The 14186-nt window shown below is 42.2% G+C and overlaps 1 protein-coding gene across 8 annotated transcripts in view; it reads right to left on the bottom strand.

Moving 5' to 3' along the window:
* Window positions 1–14186, bottom strand: part of FHIP1A (FHF complex subunit HOOK interacting protein 1A) — a 211280-nt gene that overhangs the window by 70210 nt on the left and 126884 nt on the right. For all 8 annotated transcript variants that reach the window (XM_090288117.1, XM_090288111.1, XM_090288110.1 and 5 more), the window contains 2 exons: window positions 10335–10493; window positions 8527–8613 (listed from right to left, as the gene is read on the bottom strand). In XM_090288117.1, the coding sequence (XP_090144243.1) occupies window positions 8527–8613; window positions 10335–10493 (246 nt within the window). The remainder of the gene's footprint in view (window positions 1–8526; window positions 8614–10334; window positions 10494–14186) is intronic.

Here is a 14186-nt window from a genome sequence, read left to right as displayed (position 1 = left end):
GAGACCTTTCACTTTGCACCAGACCAGCAGCCTGTGGGCCCACGTGGTCACCCCGGTGTGCTTTCAGCGAAGTGGAGGACAGAATCCTTTTTTTTTTTTTTTTTTTAATTTTTTCTTTTGGTTTTTCAATTACAGTTGTCCCATTTTTTCCCCATTGCTCGCCCCCCACCCAGCCCACCCCCTCTCCCACAGTCATATCCCTCCCCGTTGTCCATGTCCATGAGTCATTCATACATGTTCCTTGACTAAACCCTTCTCTTACTTACCCCCTTTCTCTCCCTCTCCCCTCCCCACTATTGACTGCTATTCTGCTCTTTGTTCTATTTAGTTCCTTTGTTTGTGTTGTTCTTTAGTTTCCTGTATTAGGTGATATCATATGGTATTTTTCTTTCATTGTTTGGCTTATTTCACTAAGCATAATTCTCTCTAGTTCCATCCATGTTGTCACAAATGGCAGGAGTTCCTTCTTTCTTTCTGCTGCATAGTATTCCATTGTGTAAATGTACCACAGTTTTTTGATCCACTCATCTACAGATGGGCACTTAGGCTGTTTCCAGCACTTGGCTATTGACAATAGTGCTGCTATGAACATAGGGGTGCATAAGTTCTTTTGAATTAGGGTTTTAGGATTTTTCGGGTGTAATCCTAGCAGTGGAATCACTGGTTCAAAAGGCAGTTCCATTTTTAATCTTTTGAGGTAATTCCATACTGTTCTCCATAGTGGCTGCACCAGTCTGCATTCCCACCAACAGTGCAGTAGGGTTCCCGTTTCTCCACATCCTCGCCAGCACTTGTTTGTTGATTTGTTGATGATGGCCATTCTGACTGGTGTAAAGTGGTATGTCACTGTGGTTTTTATTTGCATCTCCCTGATGGCTAATGATGTTGAGCATTTTTTCATGTGTCTATGGACCTTCTGTATGTCCTCTTCGGAGAAGTGTTTGTTCAGGTCCTTTGCCCATTTTTTAATTGGGTTGTTTGTTTTCTTGATGTTGAGCCGTATAAGCTCTTTATATATTTTGGAGATCAGTCCCCTGTCTGTGATGTCATTGGCAAATATGTTTTCCCATATGGTTGGTTTCCTTTTCATCTTGCTGATGTTTTCTTTTGCTGAGCAGAATCCCTTAAGTGACTCGTCTACTCCAGGCATGGTAATAAACAAAGTTCCCCTTGAACAAGGAGAGTTCAACATTGTTAAAGGAAAAGGAATAAAGAGCTAGTGCAAAAAAAAAACAACAACAACAAACAAACAAAAAAAAGAAAACAGTAGGACAATATTCAGGGGCCTATAGTCAAACATCTTGGGGCAATGATCTAGGGAACAGATTTTAAAAAGGAAATTACTGAAATGCATAAGCAGAAACATGGAATGGAGGGACCAAAATCCTATCCCACTACAGTTTTTAGCATGGTCCTCCCCAGGGCTGGAGTGTATGGGTGAACCTCCATAACTCAAGAACAACTATAACAGATTTAGCAAAGAATCACCAGATTTGAAAAATAAAATCTCACACTGCCAGGGCCAACAATGGCATCCTAGTTTCAGGGTTTTGACTCCTTCTTTCTTGCAATTTCCTGCTGAAGGGAATTACCTGGCCAAGGAAATTTTACCACATTAGTGGAAACCAGACAGGAAACTTCAAGGTGTTTTTCATCAAAAAGTGACGCAGATGACAGCAGAGTGACAAAGCGTACCAACATGCTCAGCATCCAAAAATGCAACAGGAAGTCTGCCCAAAGAGCAAGCGGGGGGCCTGCCTCTGCTCTCTTGCCACCCAAACCTCCTCCACCATCTCCCAGACTAGAGAAGCATGAGGAAGATGGATAGAAGTGGAGCTCAGTTAAGTGACAGGCTGCTCTGGAGACTAAGAACAGCAGGACCTAAGGGGTTAAGTATTCCTTCCATAAACTCAACACCCAATTATAGCTCATTAGAATTTATTAATGATGATCATTTGAAGATTGTATTTAATTGCTCTTAAAATCTTCAGTCACTGGTTTCATGGGGCATAAAAGTCAAAAACATCCCTAGCTGCTGAGAACCCAACTGGGCTCTAAAGGGGTCCCAGCCCACTCCCACCCACACGCACATTAATAGCAAGTGGGCTGCTCCCAGACTCAGAATTTCCATCTTTTCTTCTCTTGTCCCCCAAAAACTTCCATCCATCAACCTAAGTCAATAAGCCATGAATTACTGAGCTAACAGGATATAGCTCATGAATATGTATGTGTATGTTTGGAAGACAAGATTGTAAAACAAATGGGCTCCTTTGTGGCTTATAGGGACCAGCACACATGCCTTTAAGGAAATGTCTGAAATTATTCTACCCATGATACTGTTTCCAGCATGGTTTCAGCACACAAGAGGGGGTGGAAAAATCAGTTTTTCTGGTATATTTTTCTATGCCTGTTTTTCCAGGCACACCTATGTGGAATAATTTGCTGAATGAAACAGCTAGCTGCTGTTTGCAAAAACCAAAGGTACAGGCTTCCTTTGAGGTCACAGTTATTACTGCTAATGCCTGTGAGCTGACGCCAGGAAAGGATGGTGTGGGATTATTTTTCCTTCCATCTACCCCTTACTTCAACACCCTCAACGTTCCTGCCCTCAACTACTACAGATAGCCCCAAATTTCTTCCTTAATTTCTCACTGATCTCCAAGTAAAGGAGCCAATGTAACCCACAAAGCAGAAGACCATCCTAGTTCACAGGACATGTGACAGAAATAAAATGACTAAGCCCAGGGTACTATTTATGGAACCCTTAGTCCTCCAGACACCCTCCAGGCCCCCCTTTCTGTCCCTGCGGGAGCCATATTCTCTGTCTGCTGGTCTCCCGCCAGCCCCGTGTTCCCCAATAACACACCTGGGCAAAGGCAGTAAGCCTGCTTCACATCTGATCTTGTCTGCTTGGCACAACATGAGGGGTGAGTGAGACAGAAGATTCAAGAAGAATCAACCAAGGCTTCTAGGCCTGGTAACGAGGAAAATGATGTTATTCACACAAACGAAGCATGAAGCAGGCAGAGGATGAGCTAGAGTGGCCAGGGGAGAAAGACATTGTGAGTTTGGCTTTGATGGTCTAAGTTTGAGGGGCACAGCAGGCCATTTGGACAAAGAGATCCGCCCAGTGTTTGAATATTTATGCCAAGCAGATTTGCAGGCCCTCTGTGTCGAGTTGATAGCTGATCCCAGGGGCTGATCAGCAGAAGCCAGCCCTGAACGTGTCCACAGGTAAGGAAGGACAGGAGAGAGTCAGGTCAGGAGAGCGGACAAGGAGAACTAGGAGAGCCTGGAGCGTGGATGTCAAGGGCGAAAGTAGGCAACTCTGGTCGCAGAGTCGGAAGCCTCAGGTTTGTTAATAAAGCGATTCTTTAAAATCCCAGTCTTTTAAAACAAATATTTAAGTGCACTTAACGATGCGGTGAGGCAGGGCTGGCAGTTTTACAGAAGGGAGGGGCTGCCACCGTCTTCCCGTGGTTTGGCAGGTTTCGTGGCTGGTGAGCAGCATGATGCTTTCTTTTTGGCGTCTTGACCTCTTGTAGCCCTAGTTTCTCCAGCCGCTTCCTCTCAGGGATCCCCTTCTCTTGGACCCCTTGCTTTCTGTTTATTCTTTGCTCGCCACCATGCTTCCCCAAATGCCAGGCCATATTTGCTGCTTTTTGTCACCACCAAATTGTCCTGGAGCTCTTCATCATCGGACGCCCTGTGCACTGGAAATACTTACTATGAATGTCACTGCTCAACTGCCCTGGTGGGTCCAGTTAAGGCCTTTTCTCAGTCCCTTTTGCCCCTGACCTCTTGTGCACTCATCCCAGCTGAGCTCCAGACCTCACAGAACAGAAATGAACACCCCCGGTGTGTGCTATCCTAATCCCTGAACCTGGGAATTGCACTTTAGGCTAAGGATAAGTGATTGTTTTAAGTTTTTAAGGTTGGGGGCAGCTTATCACACAGCACAGATCATTGAAACATCATTCTCTTGTAAGGAGTCCCCTCACTACCCAATTTGAGGTGCCATCTGTTCCTTCTGGAGCCCTGACTGACAAAATATGTATGACAGTCATTAGGGCTGATAATCGCTTTCTACACTTTTCTTCTGGGAAAATGAAACTGCACTTGCCCCTGAGGTCGGGTGCGGCCTGGTGACTGGCTTTGCTTTAGACAGTGAAATGTGAACAGAAAACACATGTGTCACTTCCAGGCAAGAGCTTCAGAACCAGTGGGACATTCACTATGGTCTCTCCCATTTGCCATTATGACCAGTGATACCAGATGGTGAAGATTCTATCAACCTCGGTCCCCAAGTAAGGATACCACGGAGAAGAGCTACCTCCAAGCTGCCCATTTCACTTCCCAGGTGGACAAGCTGTGTGAATGGAGACGTAAACGCTTGTTGTTTCAGCCCCTGAGATGTTGGTGTTGTTTGCGCCTGTAGCATCATCATAGTTACCGATATAGTAAGTTCCTTTCTCAAACTAATCCTGACCAAAACGACCCCCTGCACGCAGGGAACATTGGAACTTCTGAATATTCTGTACCCAAAAAGTAGAAAGTCTATAAGGTAAGCAAATATACATGTCCATCTTTTTGACATCTATAATCAGGAAAACCACGGAAATCAACCACGTGGAAACGTGGCAGCCATGGGAACATGCCTGCCTCCTAGACCTCCAGCCATGGGGAGCACAAGTGGCCCAGGGCCCCTGAGGTTCCGCTGCAATCTCAGCACCACTACTGGCTGAGTACAGTGGGGCAGCTCTGGCAGACCTGTTTTGGGGGCCACGGGCCTCCTCACAGCAGCCTAGGACACTCCCAGTCCAGCTCACCCTCCCCTGCACTCGGGGTGGGATTTGCCTTGCAGTCTGATAACGCCGCAGCCAGCCGCCCTGCGCCCCCCCCCCCCACTCCCAGTTTTCTCGCTCACCAGCATTTCCCTGAGCAAAACCCTCTCACATGCAATCCCACCCTGGCATCCACTCCCCTGAGAACTCAGACTAACACAGCATGCCAGTGAATCTTCAGCCTTGGACACTTAGCTTTGATAAATTAAACATACGGAGACAACAGAACTAGCTCGTGCTGGATAATTAATGGCTCAACCATTCATCTAAAGTCATAAATAACTATTTTTGTACAACATGATGTCCGTGGCTATGGCTAGATCTAATTCCTAAATGATCTATATATTAACATGGTATCATTTTCCGTAATATGACTTTTAGAAAGTGTGATTTTAACCTATCTCCAAATGTGTATCCCTAAATGACCGAAATAGGCTTCCAATCTCTTATCCAAAGCCCCTGCAGACCGTGCATTTGGAATTCGGTGTTATATCTGCCATACTTGACACAACCCAGCAGATCGGAAGCAGAGCTCTACAATTAAGTTAAATACATTAATATTTCTTCATAAAACATAGAGATATTAACACAAGTGAGATAAGGGCAGTCTCGAGACAGTTCAGGTAGGGGTTTGTCACCAGAGAGTCCGGCTAAGGTTAAAAATTTCAGTTTTCAGAGGTTTTTGAATTTTTGAGTTGTGAATAAGGAATTGTATTTCCACACTACAGAAAACAACGCAGCTCCATTAAAAAAAAAAAAAAAAAGAAAAAAGAAACAAACAAGAACAACAAAAACCCAGATCCACCTCTGGGCTAACACATGAGAATAAAGGACGAGCCCGCAGCTCTGGATGAAGAAAGCCACAGCAGAACCACGTGCGCAGGAGGAGTCACACCAAACACACACCGTGTGGGAAGCAGAAGGTGGAGACAGTGATCTGCACTTGTCAGGTGCCCCCAACTCCCCTCCTTTTACTACCCACAACCCTTTGCAATGACTTAAGAAATGCTGTGGACTGTGATGTGGTAAAGTGTTTAAGCGTGAATTTATTTCTATTATTTATTCATCTCTGCAAACTGCCTGCACTGGTGATGTGTAACTAGAGCATTTTGCATAAACTGGGGGCTGAGCTAGTGCACAGGGGAAACTGGCTGAGGTTATTAACTGAGGCTCTTCTGCCAAGGCAAGGCACCCAGCATGCGAGGAGCCCCTGTGGTAGACTTGAGACTCCCAGGTCTCCCTTCCCACATCACAGGAGAGGACAGAGGCTATAGGATGTGACTGTTCCCACTGGAAACTCCTCAAGAAACACCCCAGTCTGGACTTCTTTCCTCCTCTGCTTCTGAGCACCTGCCCCGCCATTCATAAAGGCTCTTCTTCTCCTCATCAACCTCTGAGGGAGCCGAGAGCCAGAGGAGAGGCTGCTCAACTCCACCTCACTTCCTTCCTAAGCTTTTAATTTTGGGTGGTAAAAGCACAAACAAAATTAAAAAATGAAGAGCAGGAAGAAAAATAAATTAAGGAGGACATATTCTCCCAAGTCGCACAATAGCCCTGGGAGGAATGGTCCTCGATAAATAAAAGTTAAGGAATCTTAATTAGGGGTTGGAAATCTAAAATGGTTAATGTTCACTTTGCATTTCATATACTCAGTATTGACTGTATTTTTCACAATAAGCACGTATTAAAATAACATCATAATTTTTAAAATCTCCATTTAATTATGGGCACTACTGAGAACAATATTAGTAGCATATATAAAGTGCTACTATTCTTCTCCATGAACCACCATCTGGGAATGTACCAAGTGCAAACACTTTGACAAACATCTTTCCATTTATGTGCTGCTTATTCAATAACCCCTAAATCTAAGGTACTGTGCTTGGCACTAGAGCTACCCCAGTGAACAAAATATGTGAACCCTACCCCCAAGAAGCAGGCAAACCGTTGTGGAGACAGACATTAAGCAAGCTACTGCACATTTAATGATTTGATTCCACTCATGGTGAGTGCTATGAAGGAGAAGGACAGTGACCCATCCGATCCTCGTGGCAGCTCTCGGAAGTCGATCTCATCCTTAATTATGGATAAAGAGTAATCATTAATATTTGTAGCCTTAAGATGTACTTATTATAATAACATAAAACAGACTGAGCAAATAATAATGTTATAATTATAGCTGTTGTGACAATGACTTTTATATGAACTGGTCAATGAAGAAAAGGATGGGAAAAAATGTGGAAGAAAGTCTAAATGTGTGAGAGAGTGCATGAATAATTACTGCCAAAGGATTTCCCAGCATGGCTGTATTGCTCCAGAGAGCAAAATCCCTCCATGCAGAGACTTAGAGACCTTCACTTCAAACACCCATGCCAACCCCAGAACAGCAAAACATAAATAGAAAGACAACCTGGAAACAAATACAAGGTTTGTATTTTCCAAAGATATGTTTCATATTTTAAAAAACATTTTAATTTCAAAGACTTGGCCTCTTTGTGCCCATAAATCACTAAAATAACCTGGAAATCTCAATATTTTGATGTTCAAACCACATCCAAGATTACCTCTTAAACCTAGAAGTAACACTAAAATCCCAATCAGAGCAAGCACCTTGTTTGGAAAACATTGTCACTGTGCTCAAAAGGCACTAAGTGGCAAGCAAGACATGAATCTTCCATTGAGACCTGCTGCCCTAAGAGATGAGCATGCAGAAAGGCTTGCTAGAGTTGTAATACTAACCATGGTATCTGTGGTATGGAATTATCTCGAAGGTAACACCTCCTCAAAATAAAATACTTTGGAAATTTAGGGAAGGAAAAAAAGAAGATCAGGTGCTCTAAACTAGAACTCCCATCAGCATGTGCCAGGCTTCAAAGTTGCCATAATCAGGTGATCTCAGGTTCTGTAAAGTGCGAGCCCATGGAAAATGGGACTTGCAGGTGTAGAGAGGTGGGCATTCCATCAACAAGCATGTGATGAGTAGTTCCTCACCTCTCTCCCAACCAAGGCTGGCAATTCCAATAACTTGACAAAGATCCTGTTGAACTAAACATGGTATATGTCTCTCTACTTAGTAAAAAAAAAAAAAAAAGTCCTTAAAATTAGAATTCTAGGTCCATAGGTGTCTCTTGACAGTTCACAATGGAAAAGCTATCAGCTGACTTATTACACAGAATGAGTGTCACAGCGGATTCAGACTACTGCTAATGGGACAGTCAACCTTTGATGGGACCTTAACTTGGCTTCACTTTAATTTTTCGCTGTCACAAAGTTTTTATAATAAAAAATTATGTTCTAAGCGATGGCAAATCCACGGGACTTTTGCTACCAGCGCCCCTCTTCACAGCCACAGGAAACCTTGCACCCTCTATGACAAACTTGGCCTTGAATTCCAAGTAGCCACTTCCACGAACTGCATAGGCACAAGAGTCAGTCTATTTGCCAATCCTGGTTTAGACTATCTTACCTGACATTCAAAATGCCATATTCTATGACACCAAATGGATCCCATCAGATTTAAGCTATAGCCACTGTCAGACCTGTGTTTGACATGGCTAAGGCATATGGATGGAACAAGAACTAAGGCTAAAGTCACCATCAAGTCAATTCAGCATGTTCGCCTTCTCACTTTCCATCAGTTGTACTACAAACAAATAAAAGAGTACATCAGCCAATCACTGACCTTATGGAGAGCAGGAGCCAAGACTGGTACCAGGAACCCATTGTAAATATAACTTACAAGCTGATTACGAATCAAGGGATGAGCCACCTAAGAGAGAAAAATACAAAGAATTAAAATTTTAGGTCTTCTTAAAAATCAAATATTTCTGTATAAACTCTGAATTCAAAAAAGAATTCCAAATCTTGGCTATTTATTTCATGGTTAAAGAATAACTCAGATTTTAAAACCACCGTGGAATTTTAAACCACCATGGCTTATTACAGTATAAATAGCTTGGACTTTCACTTTTTAAAAAACTGGTAATTTTAAGTTTCTATTTTTTAAAATAGACAATAAACAGACTGAAGATGTATAAGAAGTCATAAAATAATATTCACAAACTGAAAAGTATAATTTTTACCCCATAATTTCATCTATGTCTCACCTCAACTTATGACTAATTAAAAATAATAATATAACTGTCAAAATGGACAGTGTATATTATGCTACTTATTTTATTGTGGAGGAAGGTATTTAGGAAATCTTTTCATAAAAAATAGATCCTATTCAAAAGCACGAAACATTATCAGAGGTACAAGACTTCCTATATTTGATTTACAAAATATACTTAACATGGATAATATCTTTTATAAGTAATCTTTCCAACAGTACCCCCAAACAAAAAATCTTTAAAGTATATGGCCTCAATATCAAAATATAGTATGAAATATATAACTTTTCTGTTCTTAACCATGCCTGTTAGCTTTACTTTTCTTTGTTAAAAAAAATAATAAAGTCAAATAAAATAAAAAACACTTTCTAGGGAAGTGAGGCTACATCTTCAAATACTAATCATCTCTCTGTGTGTACATTTGGGGAGAAACTAATAGTTCTATCTCTTTTATTTCCACACCATTCTGCAGGAAAATGTTGATAGACTGTAATATTAAAGAAAAAAACAACTTAAGATGTAATCCACTTATCGTATATATAAATAAAACTTCCTTTGACTTAGCAATAAAAATGAGATGGGAATCAAAGTAATTTACTTGCATTTTCTTCCAGAAGCTATTTCTTTATTTGGTAGATAAACAGATTATCGCTAACATTTTTCACCTTACAATCACCATAAAGAAATTTTTATTTCTTAATAAATCCAATATTAAGGTGATGTTTATGCTGTACAGAAATAAAACATTGTTTGACAGATATTTACTACATCGTTAAATGTATATAAAATCTGATTTTTATTGAAAACAATAACAAGGAATCTGAAAGTAAAAATCTAATCAAGAAACCAAATGTAGTGGAGTTCAGTGGTATTTTTTTCCCCGAAGCAGGCCAATTTCCAAGCAAATTTAATTTGTGTTGCTAAGAAGATGCTTAAGTTCTTCTAAATTCAATTGGGATAACAATATTCTTTATGTAGTATGCACCATTAAGCAAAATAAAGTGTTTTCCTTTGTAGACTCCCAAAAAGACCTTGAAATAAAAGTGGTATAATTTGGAATGCTTAAAAGCCTAAACACATCTACTTAATGAGTCAGGCACTGAACTTATTTTTTGATGGTTAAGTGGGTAATCAAAACAGAATTATCATTTTTTATAAGGAAGAGAAAGAAAATCTACTTATTTTTTTCTCAATTAAAACTTCCCAGAAACCCATAAACTAACATTTTTACTCATTCGAGGACATTCAGTGTGCTTCAAGTAAAGTATCAATAGTCCATAAACATTAAAATAAAGGACGGACTGTTCATACACTAGTGCTTTACAATGTTTGTACCCTGAACGGACTGTAGCGAAGGCCCCCGCATCACGCTTGGTACCTGTATGACAGCATTGCAGAACTCCAGGGAGTTCATGAACTGCACGAGAGGAGGGAGCAGCAGCCAGTCGTCTCGGAGAAGGCAGTGCCACTCCTCGCCTTTCTCCTCCAGCTTTGTAGGCAGGGACGAGTACAGACCACTGAGCCCAGTTGCAAGCACCTGTGTTCAGAAATAAAATCGTAATCAGCTCTTTTCCAAAGTCTCACTCACGACTAACAGCTCCCAGGAGAGGCCCACGCCACTGGTTTAAAGACTGCCCCTGAAGTAGCAAGGTATTCAAGTGTGAGAGGGTATTATGCTAGCGAGCAAAAGATTCAACAGGTGGAGACAGACAACTCCAACAGAGGGAGCAGCAGCACTCAGGGGAGCTGGTTAATACGTACACCATTGATGTGGGTTGCTTATCTCTTCTGTACCAGGCATGTGCCAGTCTAGAGGCAGGAAGAGTGAGGGAGACACAGGCACAGATGAAAAAAACATGATTCCTGCCCCCAAGATGTTCAGGAGAGGAGCACACTCATAGACAAGGCATTATAGTAAAATGCACTGAGTACAAATACAGAGAAGGCACACACCCCAGTCTACGGGAGGGAGTCCTGGACCATAGCGGTCCAGGACAGATCTCACACCAAGAACCTTGAGTGGCTTTATGAGAAAGATTCCTGCAAACGTGTTAAAGATCATGACTGACATGCGCATATTTACAATTTAAAAAGCACTTTAACCTGATCTTCACAAATGATAGCAAGAAAAAAGACCTGGGAGTCATGGGTCAGTTAGATGGGATGGCAACAGTTCAAACCGAGCTACAGTGGGTCTAAGCTGAAGCATCGGCAGTAGGAAAAGAGAAGAGATTCACGTGTTAGTGGATATGAGAGTGAGCTAACTATGACAACTATGGATCCAGTATTAATCCAAACTCATGGGGCTGACTTCCTCCCTCGGTGCTCTGTGCCTAAAATGACAGCATTTGGGCTTAGTAAGTGAGGGTAAGCAAGAATTCAAAACTACCAAGTTACCCAGCTTGGTAGTTAGGAAAATGGTGAGGCCTTAAACAGAGACAGAAAGGTGGGGAAGGAGCCCACCTGTGCTGTGTTCCTGCTGATTTTATCTTGCGGTGTATAAGACCAAGGGAAGCCATGAATTTCACAGTTGGGAAGCCTCCCCACTGGAAAGTGAGGCCAGCCAAACAGCACCTTAGAGATCCTGATCTGGCAGATGTCAAAAGGGGGTCAGGAATAGCACAGAACAGAAGCGAGGAAGTTGGCCTTAAAAGGTGTTCCTCTAGGGTAAACCGTGAGGGTATGAAGAACTCAAAAGGGCTGGGTACATTCAAGAAAACATTCGATCCTGAGGCCAGAAACGATATAGTGAAGTAGTCATTGATCCCAGCATCTAGTTAGAGATAAATAGGCAATTATAATAGTGTAATAAATGTTCAGAGTATGATGCTCTAGGTATACAAAGGCCCTTCATCCAGACTTGGGGTGGGAGGGAGCAGGAAATGTTCTCAGCAGAAGTGATGTCCAAGCTAAAGAATAAATAGTAGATAGAAAAAGAATGTTGAAAGGAAGAATCTTCTAAGCAGAAGGTGTACAAAAAGCTCAAAGAAAAAAGGAAGAGAAGTGTAGTATCATTGGAGTATAGAATTTGAGGTGGTAAGAGTCCGGCAAGGTAAGCAGGAGTCAGATCCTGCGGGGTTTTGCAGGTCAGGATAAAGAACTTGAGGGACGTCCCACTGGAGAGCCCAGTAGGCAGCTGCGTGGGGCTGAGGCTTGGGAGCGGGACCTGGGCTGGAGGTGGAGATCTGGACGTGTCCATATGTAGATGGTACCTCATACCCTACAGGCCAGAGGGAGAAGGGAAGGGCAGTTTCGACAGAGGAGATATGACCGAATAATTCACAGTGCCTGGCATCGGAAACAGCAAGTCAGAAGCAGGTGGGGGTCCAGGTATAATGATCTTGGAAAAAAGATCTACAGACTCACTGCTGCCTCTCGGTTTCCCTTGCCCTGGTCACGCCCCCCTCTGTACCCCGCTGGGTAGCAGCTGTCAGTCTTGCACTCACTAGGTGATTGGCCGCCTTCTCCATCTCACTGGTCTCGCTCGGTCCAGTCGCCCTGGAGGGGGATGATTTGTGCCAGCAGGTATGTGGCGTGTCAGAGGCTATGGCAGTACTTCCCACGAGTAACTCATCAAGCTCAGTAGCAGAATGCAAGCCTGGCCTGAGAAATGGGACCCCGCAGGTCTTAGCGCAGGGAAACCAGACGACGCCACGGGAAGGAGAGGCTGTGGTCACACGGAGCGGAAGCCCACAGTGGAGCAGGGAGGGCAGTTTGAGAAACAGAGGAACTATTTCGATGTTTGAGAAATCAAAAGATTATATCCATTTCTCTGTTCTGTTTCCTAATGACTTTTATTCACTCATTCATTCACTCGCTCATTAAAAAAGAACACTGAGCACCTTCAGGCCAGGCACGAGGGTGAATATAGGAGGGCGAGTATAGGAAACAGTACAACAGTAAACGAGATAGTGCATTTATCTCTTTTTCAACATCGAAGCATGTGTGGTCCCAAAGGAGAACGTCCCCTATTTAAAGTACTTAACTCCTTATCACATACCCAAACAAATCACTTTAATTCCAGTTTAAAATGTGATCCAAGTGAGTTGCGTGTAAAAAATTTAAAACCTTTGCCAAGAGAGAACAGAGACCAAAAGTTCTCCTTGAAGGGAAATCTAACCTTGATGCCACATTTTAAAAATCAATTACATTTGCTAACTCATGCTAAATTAAACACAGAACAAAGGCTTTAATTCTGCCTACTCCTGATTCCTTAACCACTTTGAGGCTTTGAAGATGAATTCATAAAGACAGGCTTAATTTGTCTGACTAAAAGGCTGGGAATAACTATTTAGTATATCAATATAATTATAGCAACATTAATCTTCAAATTACATACATCAGTGACAGTAATTAAAAATAATACATACCTAATATTCACTTTTTAAAAAGCGTGTTCTTGAGAAAGGCATGGCTAAGGTGTGAACAGAAATCTGCCCGCGCAGGACAGCGCTGCGTCATAGCGGGACATGTGGTCCTGCCGCGCTCTGGCCGCTATAAGCGGAGCTAGAGAATGCCTCTGCCATATTCTTCAAGCAAAGAAACACGGAGGAAAATATTCTGCAGAATAAGGAGTATTGCATAGTCTTAAGAACAAGGTACCAAATCTTTACCACGAAATATTTATATTCCCCTTTCTAAGACTTTGCTCAGAGTTCAGATTCATTCACCCAATCCACCTCTATTTCTAGAACATCGACTATGGGCCAGGTGCTGGAGAAAGAGAACAAGTCAGACCAGGTGAGATGAGGGGACAGTGATAAACTCATAAATGCAAGAAAGACAGTTGCTACACCAAGGAATACAGAGGTGCTGTGGGACCGGCACAAGGGAAAAGGAGAGGCAGCAACAGGTTTGCAGATGATTTTCCCAAGAGCTTAATGGCACAATCTGTTTGCTTTTAAATTTCGCTTTAAACTTAATTTAAAATACATAGACATTCAACAGCTAATTAAAAACAGAATGCCCATCCACTGTTTCAGCCTTTCATTGACTACACAAAAGTAATTATAAAACATATTTATCCCTAACACATTAAGTATTGACCCGATACTTTTAATTTATTTTCTCTCAAGAGTCTCCTTAAAAGAAACGAATCACCATATAAGACTATAAGAATAACAACAGATCACTTAAAAAGCAACCACTTCCCTGAAAGCAGGATACCCTGGCTGTTGTTCAGACCATGCATTTTAGTACCAGACTAACACAGGTGTCGAACCTGACTCTG

The sequence above is a fragment of the Furipterus horrens genome, unplaced genomic scaffold (assembly GCF_987537825.1).
Source record: "Furipterus horrens unplaced genomic scaffold, mFurHor1.1.pri manual_scaffold_10, whole genome shotgun sequence".
NCBI classification, from domain to species: Eukaryota; Metazoa; Chordata; class Mammalia; order Chiroptera; family Furipteridae; genus Furipterus; species Furipterus horrens.
Note: the sequence above shows the minus strand (reverse complement) of the source record. Positions and strands in the feature narration are given on the sequence as shown.